Genomic DNA, 20,635 nt, shown 5'->3' with positions numbered 1-20,635 from the left:
ATAGCCCAGAAGAAGCGGATAGTATAGCTTTTATTTTGGAAAGAGACATTTCTCTGTAATAAACTCTCTTTTCCAAAGATGAGTGATTCCTCAATCAGATACAGGGCTCTCAATATCGCTAGCCCGACGTCCCGGGGCTATCTCTGCCCTGCCTGTCGGGCTATTGTAGGAAGGAAAAATATATGTCAATGCTTTTGCATTCTTTCAGAAATGTAGCTGGGTAATTATGTCATTGGCATCGGTGAGCCACTGTCAATATGTGACATATTGAAATCGTGTTTGAATTTGCGCTTGTTTTTTTGCTTTCACTTTGCAATCGCGCGAACTGTGTATAGAGAGCGACAGCACTGATCTGTGAGTGATGATAATTTGTGCACCAATTTCTCTGACATCGTCTTATTAATTGTTAGCTTACTATGCAAACATGACAAGTGAAATCTCCCGCAGCTTAAACATGTGAGAGGTTGATCGCGCAGAGAATCGCTGAGCTTATGTGAGTGCGGCAGGATATATATTTCACTACGATGACCTGGATGATTGAGAACCTTCACAGACAGATATATATTTTAGTTCTGCTGAGCCAAATAAGACAGGTCAGGGTGAAGAAGTGACAGCCAAAGAAAAGCTTACCACAAAACGGAGAAGTTATGACAAATCAGACTATAAGGCAAAAAGAAAGTGCAGCTTTATGGTTTCATGGACAAAAGAATTTCTGTGGCTGCAATATGACGAGCTAAAAAACAACACGCACAAGGGTTAGGGTTAAATTTAAAAACTGTACTTTTGTGTTAAAATATATATTTATAATTTTAATAAATGACAAATTAAAAAGGCATGAACATTTTTTTTTTGTATCGAAAAAATATCGAACCGTGACACCAAAGTATCGAACCGAACCGAACCGTGAATTTTGTGTATCGTTGCACCCCTAATATATATATATATATTAGCACCTTGCTAATACTGGGTTGGACTCTTTTGCCTTCAGAGCTTAACTCTTCATGATATAGATTCAACAAGGTGCCTGAAACGTGTGGAGGCCAAGTTAATACAGTTTTACACTGTATTAACTGTTTTATTCAAGAAAATAATTTGAATTTTGTGACATAGTTCATAATCCTGCTTATACGCCCATCAGAACATGGGTACACTTTATCATGGGATGGACAGTATGGCCACTTTCCTCTGACCTCTCGCACCAGCGAGGCCTAGAGAAGTTCCACACGTTGGATAGTTTCTAAATCAGGAGTTTCTGAAATACGCAGAAAACCCATTTTGAACCAATAACCATGTCACATTATAACTGCCATATCACCTTGCTTTCTCATTCTGATGCTTGATTTAAACTTCAGCAGATCATGACCATGTCTATATACCTACCTGTTGCTGTTGCCATGTGATCAGCTGATTATTCCATTTTATTGAGCAGTAAAACTGGTCAATCGAACAAAGTGGACATGTGGACAATTAGTGTAGAAGATTAACATGAGAGTTTGATACCATGCCTATAAATGGATAATAAACTATGGCTGCAGCTGAAGTCATAAACTCAAAACCCAGGTTTAGTTTATATCATATAATCTAATGGTGTAATTCTGTAATTGTATCATGAATAGTATAATTTATAAAATTCTTCCAGAAAGGTATTCCAGTTAATGTCAGTTAAAATCATTGCCGACCAAAACAATCACTGACTATACTATAGATCTCCACTAGATGGGAGTCTCTACCCACATCAGTTTTCAAACCCGGCGTTTCCTCCACCCAAACAGTAGCAACCCCTCTGCCTGAGGACATCATTACACACTCAATAAAGCAATAGTCAGTCATTTTCTCTGCTTAATTGATCCCTCTGCTACCCAACAATAGGTGCTCCGACAATTTTTAGTGTAGCTGAAATGTCTGCATGCCTCAGAGTAAATGCATTTTTTATAATTATCTTTGTTGTTGTGCTCTTGTGTGACTAGCCATCTGTAGACAACATGCAGTGCACTTGTTGGTCAGCAGCTGAGGTCAGAGCCTCAGCAGTACCATCTTCCCAGAGCGTCTGTTTTGGTTGTAACGACATTGCCCTGGTATTTACCAGGACTTGTGAAACATTAATCACGTGGACGAACACAGCACACGCTTTCCCAATCTAAAGCTGTTTGGGAAACAGAACTGGAAAATGACAAAATGCTATTTAAACATCGGGAGGCCCGATAAGATAATGTTTTTGTTCACTTTGCAAGAAAAAACTCCAACGCAGCATGCATTTTGTATTTCATGTGATTTATTTTATTATTTTTTTTATAGTGCATTTATATTCTGGCCATTAGTTTTCACGCTGACCGATGTTGCATAAGGCAGTTCACACAGGGCAGAAGTGAGTCACATCCAAACAACACGTACAATGAATAACATATAGACAACATATACACATTTTGCAGTCACACTTTTACTGAGTAATTTGCAGTTTCTAATTTTTGCTCTGTCTTTATTTGGACTGTGTCCTCTCTGCCTTATTTTTGTGTGTTCTCCACAAGGAAGTCCTGAAATTAGTGAAACTGCTTGAGAAACCTAATTTACAGAGACTTGTATAGTGGATAAAAGCTAATAAACACAGCACAATCAATGACGCATGTATAACACAGTTTTAGCAATTCAATGTCAATGTCTTCTCACATGTTATCATTGCTCTGTGTGTCTTCCTGCAGCCTCTCTCACTCAGCCAGTCCTTCGGCTGTCATAATGGCAGGGTGGAGCCGGTGAAACTGCACATGTCTCAAGCATGCTCTGCGGTGTCACCCCTCTCTGTTTCCCTTTCTTACTGTTGGTGCACGCATGGCTAAACTGAACGAGAAAAGAGGAGGGCCCAATAAATCACCAGCAATGCTTTTTACCAATCACAGGCTTTTCCCCACCCTGTTTGCCTTCATCGCTCCCTCCCTTCCTCCATGCTCCCTCCCTTCCTTCTTACTCCCTCCCTCTGTCTCTAAGCACGCCAACCACAGAAAAAAAAGTCCAGAGAAAAAACTGATAAGCAGCTTCTGGGTTTTGCTTTCAAGCGGACTCCTGCTGAACTGGTGTGAGTGAGTGTGTATGTGTGTGTGGTGCGTTCAGTCTTTTTCCTGCCACAGTAGCAACACATTGCAGCAGCGTCGGCCCCGAACAAAAGGCTAAATGCAGCAGAGCCACAGGAGGGGAACTCAGAGATAGAAGCAGGCAGAGTGGCCCAGCGTGAGTGCACTTCTCAGGGAGCAGCTCAACCTGCCATTTAGCCCTCCTGGCCCTGCAGTGGAGACAGGACGGTACACTAGACTGACCCAGGCTACCTGCCAGTGTCTCTGTCAGAGCTAAGGAACACACCCCTGTTGTGTCTTTCACTTTGTCTACTATTTATAAAGCTCAGTCTCTGTCATTTTCTGCTGAAATTTCTGCACCTGCCCTGGGCGACTTCCCTCTTCATCCAGCTGCACTCCAAGATGTCAGATGACGACTGCCTCTCGCCCATCGGCCTGGACTGTTGCAGTTGCTGTCTGGACCTGGCCAATGGCTGTGATGAATCCATATCCAGCAGCCCAGCTCAGGGCCTTTCTACTACAGGAGGCCTGCCAGCAAGCCCCACAAGCCCCACTGTAAATCACTTCCGCCAGCTCCGCAACCAGCTGATGTACCAGAACCTGAACACGGACAAACTGAACAACATCATGAGACAGGACTCCCTGGAGTCGGTTGTGAGAGACCCCTGTTTCCTGCTCAATGAGGGGATCTGCAACAGCAACATTGACCAGACCATGCTGTCTATATTGCTCTTCTTTCACAGGTAAGCTTGGCTGTCAGACAGGTACATTCTTATCTGGTTACTTCAAAGATCTTTCCTTTGAACTTAAGAATATTTTCATTTCTTTACCTCACTTAAGGCGTATTCAATACAAAGTCGCGATTTCACCTGTTGATCTGCATATTAAATCAAGTGAATCAAATGAAACACATTTAGAGTAATCAAACGAGGTGGTAAATGTAGTGTAATTAGGTTTCTTGGGTCTTCTGCATGTTTACAGTAATAGATTACTTACTGGAACTGGGACAATAATATGTGCACGTCCTCTTCAGCTTTAACACAGTGATGTTAAGGACTGAGGACAATTATTATTTATAGGACATAACTCTTATAAAGAAGTCTTGCAAGATTCATCACAATGGAAAAAAAGCTTTCAACTTCAAAACAACTCAATACTGTGTGGAGGGGAAAAAAGCCAGAGAAAAAAGGTAAACAAAATGTAATCTAAAAAGAATGCCTCGCAAATACACAAGGTTATTCTAAAACAGCAGTTTGTTGTCATATTGATTCAATTAAAATGATCTTTTATTGCTAGAGGTCAATTAAAACTGGCCTCGCTCCTACACTGTCTCTGCCAAATAGTGTTTATAAAACAGCATTTGGCAGCTCACGCCGCACTGTTTGCAAGGAAGAGAATGTCCTGCTACAATGTTGCTGCCAGTTGGATGGTTTGTTTGGCAGCTACTGTCAAATGACTTCAGCCTCAAATTAACAGCTACCATCTTTCCAGTTAGCTACAGTTTTACTGTTGCGGAAATACTGAACCTGAGCCAGCCATATGCGATTAAATACGGTGTATCTGGGTGTCTGATACATAAAATGTGTAGATCTATGGGGATTACCAGTGAAAGCTACAAGAATATGAACGTGTTATCACTTTAAGAGGCACCATTGATGTTCACTAAGTTATGTGAGCTATGTGTTTGTGGCGTATATGCACAGATGGAATCTTGATAAAGGTTGGTTCCACTTGTGAGAGTTCCTGTACTTTCTTGAAGTCACTCTTGCAGACTTTTACTTTTTAAAAACTTGCGAAAATGCTTTCTTGTTTGTTTTTTTTTAAACAACAATTATATTAAAAAAACAAAAACAAAAACAAACAAAGTTCCATTAAAACTGGAATTTTTGCAATTTAATAGAAGAAAAGAAGACAGAAAATGTTGCAGCTTCAACTTTCAAACTAAATACGTGAGGTAGAACTTTAAATGAAAATAAACCAATTCGTTTCATTTAAATGGGAAACACAAAAACTGGCATTTTGACTATATATGTAATATGACGGTCCTAATTAAGGTTGGCTGGAGTGATCACATTCAAGGTAATTATTGTTACGTATGCGATTACTTGTAGGTTTTATCTTATCAATAAAGTGTTCTGGCCAAGAAGCATTATCAGTACTTTATCAAATTTATCCAGAAGCTGGACTGGCACACAGTATCGAAATAAGCCTGTCTTTTTTTTTTCTTTCTTGTATGCTGGAAGGCAGTTCTTGTCCAGTGATGATTACAGTACAGACTGGGAGTTCAAAAGAAGTTAAACCATTCACTGTACACTGCAGCTGATCTGATAGCAGTGACGATTAGACATTTACAAGAAATATACAGATTTTGCAGGTGTTGGCTCTAAAAAAATAGAAACGGTAAGGCTGTGTCATGTAATATGAAGTGATTATGCAGCAGAGCAGAAAGTCTTCAGTCACCCTCATTTCTTTGTATCTTGCTTCCAAGGTGCCAGGCTTTGTTATAATATTTTTAAGCTGGTCTTGAGTAACAGTTCTCGAGGCTTTCTGAAGGTGTTTCAAAACGTTTCTCTTTTTCGCTTATTTTCAGTAAAGTCCTTATACGTGGCCATTTTAAGCGATTTTTTCCCCATCTTGTTTGTTAAACCATTTAGCGCGAATCATGAGCTATGAATCATTCGGGCATAAAAAAAGGGATCTCAAGGGATGAATCAGTGTTGTGTCTGTACATAACAGACAACTTAGAAAAGGAACTATTTTTAAAATGTATCTTTAAGCACTTCGTTACAGTCGGCCTGTTGCAAGAACAGACAATTTGTGGCCTTTTTTTAAAGTGATGAAAAATATGGGATCATCTTTACAGAGAACAGAAAGCTTTGAATGGCCTTTAAAAGTATTCCTGAATATTACTTAAAGAAATTGAAGAATAAAAGTAGCCACACCAAATATTCAAGTTTGTTAGAATTGTGCAAACTGTGTCTGCCTTTTGGACTGAACTAGCATGTGTATCAAATATAAACTATTTTGCAAATGTCCACTACGTCCGCTTTGTTTTTAATAACCACTGTGTAAATGCTTATTAATTCTGACACCTTTTTAGGAGACTCTGCTCCTGCTCTCTTTCTGTGGGACTTCTTTATTTATGAGAGCGAGGGTGTGCCATAATGATAGATGGAGACACACTGGTTTAAAGAGTACAGCCACACATGACGGCATTTCTAAAGAAGTTTGTGTTTATTCTATATTATACTTTCAACATTGCCTTAGAATACACTGATAGGTCAGATGAATTATGATTTGAAGCATTCATTGTTTATGAATCACACCTGGAATAATGCCTGCTGGCAGAGGTTTGTTAAAGGTGTTACACACGAGTTTTTTCTGGCTTTGTGTGACAGACTGATACAAAAAGCAACACTTTCACAGTTATACAACTTATTAGAATAACATAACATAAGTGCTGTTATTTATATAGCATTGCAGTATTGACATATTTTGGCTGTGAGACAAACTGTTCACCTCTGCCATTTGCCAGAACGACCATATGTCTGCCTGTGCCAGCTGAACTGTTTGTCTGACGAACCCTCTTTGGCCTGAACACTTTGTTCCCAAACCCTTCCCTTCTCAAGAGAGAACCACAGACATGGATCATGTGGCTTTCATAGACTTCCTCGCAGGATTAAAACAGTGATTTCAAACCTTTGCAGGTTTTCATTCAAAAGGAAATAAGCAGTGATTCATTCGTACATGTACTTGCTGAGCTGAGGTTTGCAGAAGTTCATGGATTTTTCAAGTATTCGCTTTGGGAAGGACTGGTGTCTGATTAAAGCCTGGCTCGAGTTTAGACGGTGACCTCACACTGGGTGGTCATTCTGCCCAGCAGCTATCATTCTCATTTGTCACTTGTTAACAGAATAAAATGTTCAGCATGGCCCGTGGAAGCACGACAGGACATCTCTTGGAGGCGACAGAAGACGTGTTATGTAAATGATTTAAGGGTTACGGAAATGTCCCGAGAGGAGAATTTTAAGTCACAAGTCTTATTTGGTGTTTGAGGAAGAGCCAGAAAGCCCCAAGGGGGGTGAGGTGGATCTGTGATATCCACAGGATAAAATGAGAGGAAATGCGCTGATTTATTTTAAGGCTTAGTGGGCTACAGTTGGCTGGAACGAGAAAGGCACTGTCGCACACCTTCAGCACTACCAGTCAGTCAGTATTTAGCAGCTATTAAAAACCACTTGCCAGGGTGAAGGGGGGTGAAGAGCCTGCAGTGATGATACAAACGTTTATCGTAGGACATCAGGTCTGTGACTAGTCAGCTGTTAAGCCGTCAAAACAAGAGGGGGAGGTGAAAAGGGAAAAAAATGTGTCCAGGGAAAAAAATAGCAGGACAAAAGACTCACAGAGTGTCAGATAGTTGATTGTGGCCAAAGTACGGGGCTGACGGGGGGCCGGATTTGAAGACACAGACTATGAAGTGCTTTTATTAGGTAGAGCAAAGTTAGGCTGACTTTCTCAAGCCTTTTAGCTTTAAGGAGCAAAAACTTCTTGGAATCAAGGAGGTGCATGACTGTGTAGGGATGGGACATTCTTCATCTTCTTGTTCATGCCTGTTGACTGAAAAAAAGAGAGGACTTTTCCAGTCTGGTTGGAAAACACTGTGATTGCTTTGTCAGGCTGAAATGACCATCAGTCTTTATGACAGAGTTGTAGGTGAGGTTCACAGATTTTATGCTTGTACATAAAAAGGCAGGAAGATAAGATTACAAGATAAGTTTTACTCTCTGTTCTCGCTTTTCTGTTTATCCTTGAGACATCCTGTTGACCTTGTTATAAGTTTCTGACTTTGGCCTAAGATGACACTGGCAGTTGGCTTAAGTCCAGTTGACTGCTGAACCTAACCTAGCCCTCCTACAATGTGGAGTGGAGACGGCATCCAGCTGTGTCTGACACTCTGCTGATCATGAAAGCTCCAGTCTGTGATTCACATACAAACCACAAAGTAGCTTTGCTACAAGAACTTTTTTCTTTTTGATTTCAGGCCTATATTTACTTCTAAGATTTAATAACCTCAAAACCAAGGCATGCCTGGAGAGGCTTCTGCAGCCAAATAAAGGGTCCCATCACAGTCTGTAAAATTGCTGTTTTTCTACACAACACTGGATCGATTCTTATACATTTCAGCAGAATATGAAAATACATTTTCATTCATTTTAACTCCATAACTGCATTTCTTCTCAGCGGTTGTTTAGTCTTGCAAGGAAAACAATATGCACTGGGACCATGCTCTGTTTTTATTGTGCTTCTTTAAAGACACGATTGAAATGTGATGTTTATGTCAGATCCATGACATACACATACATGACACAATAACTGTGTAGAAACAACATAGGGAGGTGGGAGGAGAGGATGAGGTGCTGAATAACATTTAAACATCAGGACAAGTCAAATTATTTAATAGATTTTCATCTGCAGGCTTTACAATAAAAGGATACCTTCTTATTTTAAACCCTGTGTGTTTAATTTTTTTCTGTAGATAATATTGTGGTGATGTAGCTGAGTTAGCAATGTTGAGGATGTAGAATGGGGTAAAGAAAAAAAGTGTTTCTTCTCTTTTCTCTGTGGTGGTGTAGATAGTGCCATTTACCAGTTCACTATTAAATGGGGGGAAATTTAGAACCTAGAACACATGTTTGTCTTATAAATACTTACAAGCTGTAACAGGCCTCATGATCAGAGTGGAACAAGCTGCTGTAACAGTATTTAAAATCGAATTCTACATTTCTTTCACTGCTACAGAGAAATTCCATCAAGGTGTAGTAGACAGATAGATATGAAGTGTGTAAGGATTCATTGCTCATTTGCTGGAGATAACTGTCCCTGTATTACCCGCATTAAAGATTTGGTAATGACATTTGAAAAAAATCTAAATCTAGGGTTTTTTTTTTGTACTTTTGCAACAAACCAAATCAATCACCAATCAAATCTCGAGCGAATGCAGGCTACAGAAGTGATGGCAGGGAGAGCTAAAGGAAAAGAAAGAGTCTGAAGTAGGTTGTCAGACAGGGATCTGGGACTAAGACAAAACATGGTTAGCTAAGAATAGCAGTGCTGTTGACATTTAGTGGATATAAGATATAGGCAGAGTGCAGCTGTCGTAGGAGAGGTAACACTGTTTTTCTATAGCTACAGGAAGTTATTAATAATTGAATGAAGTATAGGGAACTTTAAAAAAAACATGAGCAGTCTTTGTTTTACTATCGTTTTATGGGTTTCCTCTATAACATAGACTTTGACCACTTGTGTCTTGGAAGCAAAAAAGCAATTCTGGGAACATAAGGTGGAGATAGAATATTGGAAACCAGCAGATTTTCTCACACACATTGGTATAGATTTGGCATGTATAAACCTGTGATTTATTTACTGAGGGACCAGGTTAGAGAGAAATGGACAATAATGGCTTTATAATGTACTTCTCGACCTACTACCTTACTGTGTTGTTACTACATGAATAGGCTGCCTTGGGTACTCTGCCAGAGAACGTCTGGAACCATCACTGAATGGTTTGTTTGCAAGTGTTTGTGCGTGTCTGCCCATATAAAATACATGACAATGCTCTATTACTGGACTAATCTGTCTGTTGTATTAAAAATGATAATCAAGTTGCTAATCCTTGTGAAGACTGCACACAGTGAAGTGTGCATGCAATTCCCAAAATAGGCAGGCATACACACACGCGCGCTATAAATTCCATCATTGCCAACACTTTCAGCAGACAGAGATCAGTGTTTGTTAACTCAGAAATCCACAGACAAACCCTGCACCACAGGTTGATGCAACCTCTGCTGCGCGGGCCTTTCTTTACCAACACTGCTGTGGTTTCATTCAGTTGTCCTTAGCAACAATACAAACATAGGATGTGCATCAGATGTTTGTTATGATATCTTTCTGTTCATTGACTTTTGCTTGCTGCAAAAGCTTCTCTTAATGCAAAGAACCTGGAGACTGATATTGGAATAAATAAAAGGCGTTTAGTTTTTGTGTGAATAAATATGCTTCCTGTCAGTGAGGGTTTCTGAAGACTTTTTAACATTTTGCAAACAGGTGTCCTGAGGCTGCTGTCTAACTGATTGCTTCAGATTTTCCAGAGAACTGAGACACAAGGCACTCTAACAACACAAACACACCCACACATAAGCACCCTGGCAATGGAGGGCGCAAAGGTGACCCATAGCATTATCCACGTGCAGAATGCAGCACACTGAGATGACCCATAGCATTATGCTGCTGGGTGACACATCACCACAGCAAAATCCAGCTAAGCTTCTTTGTCCTGTGTGTCACCGAGTGTAGATACAACATGTACCAGATATTGGATTAGAAATCTATAAGTAACGCCTACTGTCATCTGAGACAGATCAGATCAAGATCAGTGACTAAAGAACGGTCTAAAAAGGAACTGTGTCTTTTAATTTTAGAAATCAACTATACTGAGCAAGTTTCAAGTCTGTGTCAGGCTCTGAGCATTCTGATGTAACACAAATGAAAAGAATGAAAAAGCAATTTTAAAATGACAGCACAAGCTTCATTAGTTATGAAATGCCTGTCAGTGATGTAAGCTGTCACCAGATGTGATTTACTGCGTAAAACCACTGGAATTGTTCTTTGACTTGCTTAGATCATGATCGCAGTGATGTTGCAGTTATAAATAACCAACTATCCAATATCCAAGGACCAAATATATAGACAGTGTTTTGTTTTCATTTAAAAAAATATGTGTAATTAATGCCTGGAAGCTTAGCATCGCCACATTAATATGATTTAAAAACATATTCCTAGGTATTTTGGGGAAGACAGAGAGCAACCACAGGAATCGATGCCCTTTCATAGTGACTATTAACAGGAAGAATTTAAAAACAGTACCACCCATCCATTAAAGTTGTTTCTTCAATCATTCTTGAGTTTGTGCAGCTGTCTTTGTTGATGCCTGTTTTATTTGATGTGTCTCTTCCCTCTTTATTCTTGTTTATTCCCTTTGTCATTTTCTTCATTCTTTCATTCCTCATCTTAGTTACTCCAGATAGCAGTTATAGGAATTACATAAGTGTGCCGGAAGATGGGTGGGGTGTGTGTGGAGTGACCATGGCTTGCACTCCGTGCCTTATCTGCTTGGACCATGACTATGGCGCCTAATTAGATAATAAGGAAGCCTGTCAACACTTGCCATCACACACTCACACACACAAGGTTCTGCACTTAAGTGTGAGTCACAGTATCGCAGACAGTCAATATAATAATTATACAATTTAAGTAGACATTAAACTGTAATATAGCTTGTATAATGATCGATAGCCAGGGTGCACTGTGATTCAAAAACATCTTTTGGTACAGCGAGTTAGTAAAGGAACAGAATATAGATATTAGCAGTGTAATGTAGATAAAGGGAAGCTGAAATGAAGGCGTTGGTAGAGTTGTGCTCTCCACACCATTCAGGCTGAGCGAAACAAGCTGCTGGCTGGGGGGGGTGGTAAAATTTTCATTCTGCCCTATTTTCATTAGCATGGGAATCCCAGTCTCTTTCTAATCTCTGCATGAAAAGTGAGACTGTGGGAACCCACCCTGCTTCTGAGGGCCAAGTTTGAAAGAAAGATCAGTAGAAACAAATGGTGTGTCTGAAATTCAAGGGGAACTTGCAGTTTTGCTGTCCTCTGTATTATATGTCTATGTGTGTGTGTGTGTAAAAGGCAAAAGAACATCTTTATGCATCCAAATTGAAAAAAAAAAATTGGCCTTTGTAAGTTCTCGTGAAATTTCACATTTTTCACATTTTGGTCTGGAAAAGTTAGAAGGTGTGTAATACGCTGGCTTTAATTGGGATTCATTCAAATGTTACATCGATTGGTTTCTCCATGCATAGCTGTTCCATAATCTTACATGTTTGTATCTAACACTGACGCAGTGTGGGATACCACAACAGTTGGCTACACAATGCAGCCCAACAGTGCTTATCTTATTTTCTCTGGGTACTGTTCACATGCAGGTTGAGTACATGATGTTCCCTGACTGCTTTCTCACACACACACACACACACACACACACACACACACACACACACACACACACACACACACACACACAGATACATATAGTCACAATTGCACAGGAAAAAGACTGAAAAGCAGTAAAATTAAGAATCACCTAAGACCTTACCTTTTCTGACCTTGAAGGAAACACAACTGTGTACAGCCTAACAAAAACACACATGCACACCCCTAGACACACACTTACACAAGCCTTTTAAAATGTCTTTAAGCCTGCAAGGCATGGAGGTAGCATCAAACAAAGTTAAACAAGGGTGTTGCCACAGCCCAATGCTGAGAACTGTTCTTAAAGACTCTAGGAAAACAGTTTCTTCTCTGAACCTCAGCAGGTCGTAAAGCCCTTCCTTCCAGGACGCAGGAAAGGTTAGAGCACCAAGACCAATCACATGTTCTATTTTTGAAGTAACTGGACATTGGGAGTTTGGCAACAGACGGTGTTTTCCTTTTCTGACTACACTTTGGTGCTCTCTAGTAAACATTTTGGAGTCCTCGGGGTGGAGGTGTAATTTAAAATCCCTGCATTTTCCCAGCATTTCTCCCCCTGTCATGCAAATGGTAAAACAGCAGCGTCTGTGTTATGAAGAAGCATGAAAGAAACTCATTTTGGTCAAAGAACTTACAGCAAACCGTTATGCAACACAAAGTTGAGTAATTATTATGTTGTTTTGCACATTAAACAATTTTTTAATTGAATATATGTGTGAAATTGGTTTATATGAGCATCTCCAACATCTGCTACTCATCACACCTAAGTGGTGCTTTAACATTTAGTTTAATTAATGCTTTATAAAGTATTTCCCTAATTTTGAGTACATCACCACAACGGCTTTTACCTTATATGTTGGAGCTCATGTCTTACTGTAATTGCATCATTAATTTTAGTCCTGGGCAGCATGGCGGTTGGCACATCACCTCACACCAAGAAGGCCCTGGGTTTGATTACACTGGCTGGCTGGGGGCCTGAGTCAGTTTGGGTATTCTCCAGGTACTCTGGCTTTCTCCCACAGTCCAAACACATCCACATTAAGTTAACCAGTGACTCCAATTGGCTGTAGGTGTGTGAGTGGTTGGCTGTCTCTCTGTGTTAGCTGATATTAGCGCCAGCCCTCCATGACCCTGATAAGGAGAAGAAAATAGAAAAATGGAAATTGAGTCTTTGCATGGCAATGAGATGATAACAAAAAAAGCCCTGGACACTTCATATAGCTGTCTACAGCTATCAAGATAGAAACTGAATGGAGAACATGGTGGGCAACATGCACCTGAAGTAGTGCAATACATTTTCTTCAACAAATAACATTCAAGTAATTCAATTCTATAAATGAACCAGAAACAAAAGCATACAGTGGCAGAAAATTCAATTTAATGTAACTGAAACTGATTAAAGTTTAAAGCATACATTCTTAAAACAATGCTGGTGAATTTACATGAAACATCAACTCTGACTGTAATATAATAAATATGGTTTCCTGTTTGTACTGGTGCCTCAAAATTCCCAAAGACTCTTTGACTTCAGGGCTTTTTACATAAGTGAACACGGGCTTTGTGAAAAAGGAAAATCGAGTGGGCAAAAGAAACAAGGAAGCCTGAAGTGAAAAATAGAATTAACCAAACTGGCAAAGAAAAATGATGCACTGGAAACTTTGTAAAGTACCATTTTTTTTTTCCTGTGGTGACAGCACACAGGGACTCACAGCCTATGACAAAACAAAGCTGATGAAGTACAACCCAGCCGTGGCTTTTGAAATCTAGTCACTTCTCCTCACTAGAACTTTGACTGGGAAAAAAAGAAAGTTATACTGCACTGAGGATTAGTTTGGGCCTTCTGAAAGACAACATTGGTGGAATAAAAAGAAAAAAAGGTGGACCTGTTCTGCCAAGCACTTTCTCTCTCTCTCAATGTGCCTTGCTGGCAGTCAAGAGGCTGTGAGTGAGCAAAGAGAAAAAAATGAACGTATGTGCCAAGTTTCAGTAAGTCTGTGATTGTTGCTGGCTGCTCCCCAGCAGAGGGAGAAAGAGAAGGAAGCGAGAGAGAGAAAGACTGAGAGTGAGTCCCAAATGAGCTACAGTAACAAGATGCATCCTGTCCAAGACCTCTTTTCTTTTTCTTTGTGCCACGGTGTTTTAAATGAGGCAGTTGTAACATAAGAGCAGTTTAGACCGGTTGTATCTAACTTAGCCTTGTTCCTCCTTCCCCTGTCATATTACTGTGCCATCACAAGGGGCATTTAGCACCAGTGACATTAAATGAACTCCTTCTGCATTCCTTCCAGTATGGAGTCATGGAGACCAGTGAGTCACAGACTCATCATTATGTTTGCATGCTGTGTTGTTTACACAATCTGGGATTAGGCTAAACAGCACATGTTACATGTTTTCAGCTGTTTTCTGGAAAACATGTACTGTAGCTGTCTCGTAAGCAGAGCGATAGAACTGTGACTTAAGAAAAACAGTGTGGGACTGGAAGGAACGTTAATGAATGAAAGAGTTTGTCCTCTCTACCCTTTCTTCATCTCGCCCTTGCAATTATCTCTCATTTTCATGTGCTAGTGCACGCCACACACACTCAGATTCCATCCAGACTGCCATCCGTATCCCTGACGCAAGTCTTTCAGGGGCCTGCAGTGTGTACAAAGACTTATTTATTTCCATCCAGAATGCAAGGTGTCATGTCAGGGGAAGTGGAACCTGCACCGTATTTGATGGAGAGAGAAATACTTAAGGTCACGACCTTACTTGTGAGTCTACGGTGTGGAAGTTGGTGAGGGTCAGGAGGTTTTCTTGTGTGAAAATCAATGTTCTTTGCTGTGAAAATGCTTGAGCCAAACAGGAAAACTGATGGTTTGCTCAATCTTCCTTCTCACGTGTCAAGTCACAGCTGTGTGTTAAGCAAAGCAAGTCTAAAAGGGTCTACAAGTCTACAAGTCCAGTTGCATTTGCAGACGTGGATAACCAGAGGAACTGAAAGCAGCAGCAGCAAAACCCTTGTCTAAACCTTAGCAGGCATCAGTTACAACATGTATGCACTCATTAAGTGATGCATAGCATGAAATGCAGGGTTCCGAAATGGCACCAGGACTGTTCAGCAACTGTGCTCCAAAAAGGCACACAGACATCCCAGCAACCCTCTGATAACCTCTGATGAGGCTAAAGACTAAAGGATCTTGTGTATCCTTTGTTGTATTTTCCAACTGACTGCATAGAATAAACATCAGCTGACATTAAAATGAAGAAAATCAGCAATTTCAACTGAGCGTGACTCAGTGGCCTGCCTGAATAATTGTTATATATATATATCTAATATATACTGCAGGAGTTGGTTAGAAATGATAGTGTCGTGTGTCTTTTTCCATCTCTCACTTCCACACGTTTGCTCATTCTGACCTTCATGTTTTTATTGATCCATCATCCTTGGCTTGCTTAGCATAGTCTAGCATTTACTTTGCTGCTGGGTACTCACATGCCAGTTCATAGCAGGGACACCATATACATACAAGAAGCTCTTACAAGTCTTTCATTTTTCCGTTGGATGTTTTTTTAGAACTCCTGGTTTAAGTATACCTTTAAAAATAGCTGTTAAATGGAAGCTGTGAGATTTAGTGTGAGCATATTACTATAATACAGCAAATATATTGTGTTGCCTGCAAAGTCCTCCTACATGATTAGTAGTTGAGCTACCAAACTGGCACAAAGGTCTCTTAGTCCCCTGGCAGTTCACATCTATATTATATATTATGATGCCATCATGTTGCCTTGCAATCACCTACCATTGAACTAAAATTAACAATTTGTAGCATTCATGCACCTGCAGCACCTACAAAAATATAATTTTAATTTAATAACAGTACCTTTGCTATGCATAATATATTATGATGTCATCATGTTACCTAGCAAAGTAAGATGCTGAACTGCAGACAGAAATTCTGCAATAAAAGAACAAACAACAGTGTGAAAATGTTGGCCAGCCCATGCATTTTCCATCAATTTGTCACAAGAATCATCAGTTTGTAATTGATCTATTTTTTCCAGATTCATTTAGTAGTTTTAGTGAGTGGTTTTGCTGTACTTCCAGGGGTTTTTTGTTCATGAACCAATGTGCTAGCCCTCTGAAGGGAAAGGATGTTATTGTAGCATGTATCACTGAGAAATTCAGAGAAACACCCTGATAAAACACAAAGCCCCTCACTGTTATTCTTTGACAGCCAGCAAGGGGAGAACATATATATAATAAAAACAAGAACACAACTGAAAGAAAAGAAAGATACTTCCACCTATTCATATTCAAATGTGCTCTCTAGGAGGAGATATCAGATTCAGCTCAGGCAGTGCTTGTCTCTCGAGTGTTTTGTTTTTCTTGCAATATTAAGAGGCAATAATATCTAGGCCATCACACTGAAAAGTGCCTTAGTAAGCACCTCTCCCGGGGCATGTCTTTTATTTCCCTCTCAAGTTGGCATCTTAACAAGCATTTGCATTTCAGTGAAACAGTTGGGAACAAATCCATTGGTTCAAATTGGATGGTCAACAGGGAACAAGCAATTTGAATTCCTCCCAAGTTCATCTTTTGGGAATCCTCGTTTTAAAATTTGTGTAATAAAATAGCAAACCCCAGTGCCACCACTGAATTGATTTTGCAGTTCACTTAATTATATATTTCTCCACACTCGTCCTTTCAGTGTGAAAGCAAACTCTTATTCATGCCAGTGGCTCAACATCTTAGTTTCATCACTTCTGTTTTCTTTTCATCGCTGCCACCGTTGAAGTCAGATTCATATTTTAAACAAGTCTCCACATTATCTGAGGCCACAGTGGTATTAACTAGATGGAAAATGGCTCTAAAAAGTGTTAGCCTGGAGTGATGGGTTAAACAGTCCATGCCACCTGTTTTCACAGACACATTGAGACGTGCAGTAGGACAGATTAAAGACTTAGATTGTTCTTATCGTCTTGATCCCGTGATAAGAGGCTAACAAGTTTTGCAAATGTATGCACTGTTACTCCTGCACATCCTACTGAATCATCATTTGTACACGGCCATACATGTCTTGTTTAGTATATCTACTTAATATTTGGTATTGACTATAATTTTGCACATTTACAATTTAAGGTTTACATTTGTGACAGTGTTTTCCTAGGTTGAACAACTGAGTTAAAAGTTTATTTTTTTATCTGCCTAGACGTCATTCCTTTGTCATTTTAACGCACTTTTTCACGACATCTCTTCCAAACAAAACTAGTGCGCTCCTCTCAAGGTAACCCTGTTATTTGACAGTTTACCTAAAGAACTGGGAGTACAGCCAAAGCCTCCTATCAGAGGAAACACTGCCTAACAGTTGTGAAAGCCCTTTCCCTCTTTCTCCTCCTTTCTTCCTCATTTTTACATTTTCCTGTTTTGGTGTCTGGTAGCTTTGTGCTTTGCCTATAATAGAAAGTAAAGTCCTGTCCCCAGACGGCAGAGTGCAGACAAATAATAACTGGTGCACTGCGCTCTGATGGAAGGTGATACCCTGAGTTCTTGTCATCAGACCAGTTCCTGTGTCTGTTATGCATTTGTTTTGAGCTGAAAGGGTATAAAATATTAAAGCAGCAGAACATATTACAGCTAAGATTCTGTAGCTTCAGTTTCCTTTTTGAGCAAATCCTGCAAATGTAAATCGGTCCTTCAATTATATTTTGGATTTTTGAAGTAAATTATGATACATGCTCATTCATGTATTTTTGTGTTTAATTTCTCGGGGGTTCTAGTCTAAAAAACATCTATAGGTTGCTGAATGCTTTCACCCTTTCGACAGATTTGCTTTATGTTTTTAACAACAGCGTGAAAGGACGTGACTGGGCAGCATCACTTGTGTTCACCTTTATTCAGGAACACAGGCCAGACATGGTACACTTGCAAAGTCAACACAAATAGCTAAGCTCACTGAGCACAGGGCGGATGCTCTTTCACCCTAACCCCTCCCATTGTTTGTCCATATGCAGGTCACAGTTACATATACTTTATGTAATGGGCTGTCTTATCCTCTCACGGCAACACCTGTGTCAAAAAAAGGTGACTGCGTACCAGACAACACGAATATGACTAGACAGGTCAGAGACAGGATAATTATCTCAAGACAGAGTCAGGGTTAGGCCGTCCCAAAGCATACCAGTCAGATAGGATTTACTGCTCTGAGACTGTATGAAAGGACAGGAATAACAATAGCTGTTAGAGGAGGTGTGCAGTGCAGGCAGAGAGGAAGAAAAGAGGAGGAGCGAGACAGACACAAAGAGCCTAAAGACACAGACGGCAGGACAAAGGACTGTGCACAAGGTGGCAGACAAGACACAAAAATTACACTACTAAATTAATCACATTCTGGCAAGTTGCTTTTACATGTACGTCTCTCTGAAATAACGTTTTTGGCTTGGTCAGGTGCTTTTGCATCGTAAAGGTGCGCAGATACCTTGCAGGCACCACGCCGTGCTCCCGCCTTTGTGTTCAGAATGTAATTAGAGTCTTCGTGAGAACACCACAGTCATTAAAGGAGTGTGAAGAAAACAATCAGTCACACAGGCTGGAAACCGGTGATAATGGTGTGACTGTGTGTGTGCACGTGTATGTAGGTCAGGAGTTATCATGGGAACCTGCGGAATACAGGATTTTGTTTCATTTCTGCAAATTCCTGAAACAGTTCCTCAAAAATATCATATTTGGTTTTTACTGACACTGGTTTTCTGTTTGTCTAAAGTGTGGATTTACTGTAAAGACAAAGAATGACAGGTGCTGAAAAAGGGAACACAACTCTTTACTTCTTTATGATTATTAAACCAATAACAAATGTCAGCCCGATCTGATTTTGCCATTTTGAATTTTAACTATATATTTTAAATATTGCTCAGCATATTTAGATGGACGTACTGAATGTCTGTAGTCAATAAATATTGTGAGATACCTAGAGGTCTTTTGAAAAGATCTTAGGACATACCTGGCTTTGTGCGCTGTAATTGTTTGCAACAACAAAGCTGAACTCAGAGTTTGCATATCGTTCCAGCAGCATGCTTTTCAGTTGTTGCAGGACCGAGGCTAAAGACAGCCCTGGAACACTATGCTTTGCTGGAATGCGGTACCTGAGTGTTTGACCTCACTCACCTCTAGCAGTCTTCCCTATGATCTGCCTCAGTTCTTTCTGAATACCTTCTGCCGCACAGAGAAATGGCATTCCTAAATTACAATGCACATGCTTTATTCTGCTTTGTGTTTCCCCCAACCTTGCTGCATCTGCACAAAGTTGAGCCACTGCCATTCTGGTGGGAAGCCTCATACATCAGCGCTTGAACTCTGTGATGTGAGCTGTCAAGATAAGGTGACAGCTTCTACTGGCTCCCAAACATTGCTTATGTCTGCAAATCTGTCCATCTTCAAAACAATAAAGGACTCTTACGCACTTCTCCTTGTCGATAGGCCAGATCTGATTAAAGATTTTACGTCAGCGTCAGGGTTCATTGCAAAAGATCACAAGCATAGCAATCACTGTCTTACATGTTCGGTTGTTGTGCACTATTAAAATAGTTTTCTAAAGTCACTGATAGCAGTGAATAAAACCACAGATTAGACTGCCACTTTTCCTAGACCTGAACTTTGAGCATTTAAAATCCAATTGTTAATCACCCAACAACATTCAGTGAAAACCCTCGGTCTTATGAAAGGTTCCCAATTATTAAAGATCTTTTCTTTCTGGTGCCTTAAAAGTGAAAGAAGTTGTATGCCAAACTCTATAAATCTGCATGTTCAGACAGCGACAGAGTGTCTAGTACGCAGGCATGCTTTTCTGTCTGTCTGTGTGTGTGTCTTAGCTTTGTTGGCATTCGTTAGTGACCCTGTGTTTTTTATGCATGTGCACATTGATTTCTGCGTAGGTCTGCTTTTCTATCTTGATGTACTTTTGTCCTTCTTGCATACATACATATGTAGGGATCTTTTAGCGTTATTGGCATCCATGCTTGAATGCACACCTTCACATGCGCAGAAGTATGACCAGTGGCAGTACCTGTGTGGTGTGTGCGTGCAGAACAGAGTGTTCTCCAGTTTCATAAGTGAACTTTGGAACCCTTTGGTACACGCTGGAGGCGGGCCAGTTTGTCCTAGATTGTTTACCTGCGTCTTGATACAATGACTGGAATGGCAAATCATGTTTACGCTCTTGAATGCAGCTTGGAAACGGGGAAAATGACACTGCAGATAGACAATTTGTCTTGCATACTGTGACCGGCTTCAAGTTCAAGAGTCACTTAAGTGGACATATTTCCTGTTTTTTCTCTTTAAAGACATCGTGAACCTGCTGTAAGGTTATTTAAAAAGAATCTTTGTGTGGGTAAAAATCTAAGACGATGATTGATTGGTTTCAAGCTCTTTATGGCAACCATTTCCACATACAATAAAAAGATGACAACAAATAAAAGAAAACTGCTGTCAGAATGCAAACTGAGCAGTTA

At 40.1% G+C, this 20,635-nt stretch overlaps 1 protein-coding gene across 1 annotated transcript in view; it reads left to right on the top strand.

Annotated features, from left to right (window-relative positions):
• Positions 1-2,991: 2,991 nt before the first annotated feature.
• tsc22d3 (TSC22 domain family, member 3) overlaps positions 2,992-20,635 on the top strand; it is a 32,345-nt gene continuing 14,701 nt past the window's right edge. The window contains exon 1 of the mRNA XM_085430944.1: positions 2,992-3,805. Coding sequence (XP_085287070.1) covers positions 3,465-3,805 — 341 coding nt within the window. The 5' untranslated portion in view covers positions 2,992-3,464. The remainder of the gene's footprint in view (positions 3,806-20,635) is intronic.

Source organism: Copadichromis virginalis, linkage group LG2 (assembly GCF_057382275.1).
Source record: "Copadichromis virginalis isolate Kocher_CV1m ecotype Utaka linkage group LG2, C_Virginalis_male_GT1.1, whole genome shotgun sequence".
NCBI lineage: Eukaryota > Metazoa > Chordata > Actinopteri > Cichliformes > Cichlidae > Copadichromis > Copadichromis virginalis.
The sequence above is the reverse complement of the archived record's forward strand: the minus strand, read 5'-3'. Positions and strand labels throughout refer to the sequence as shown.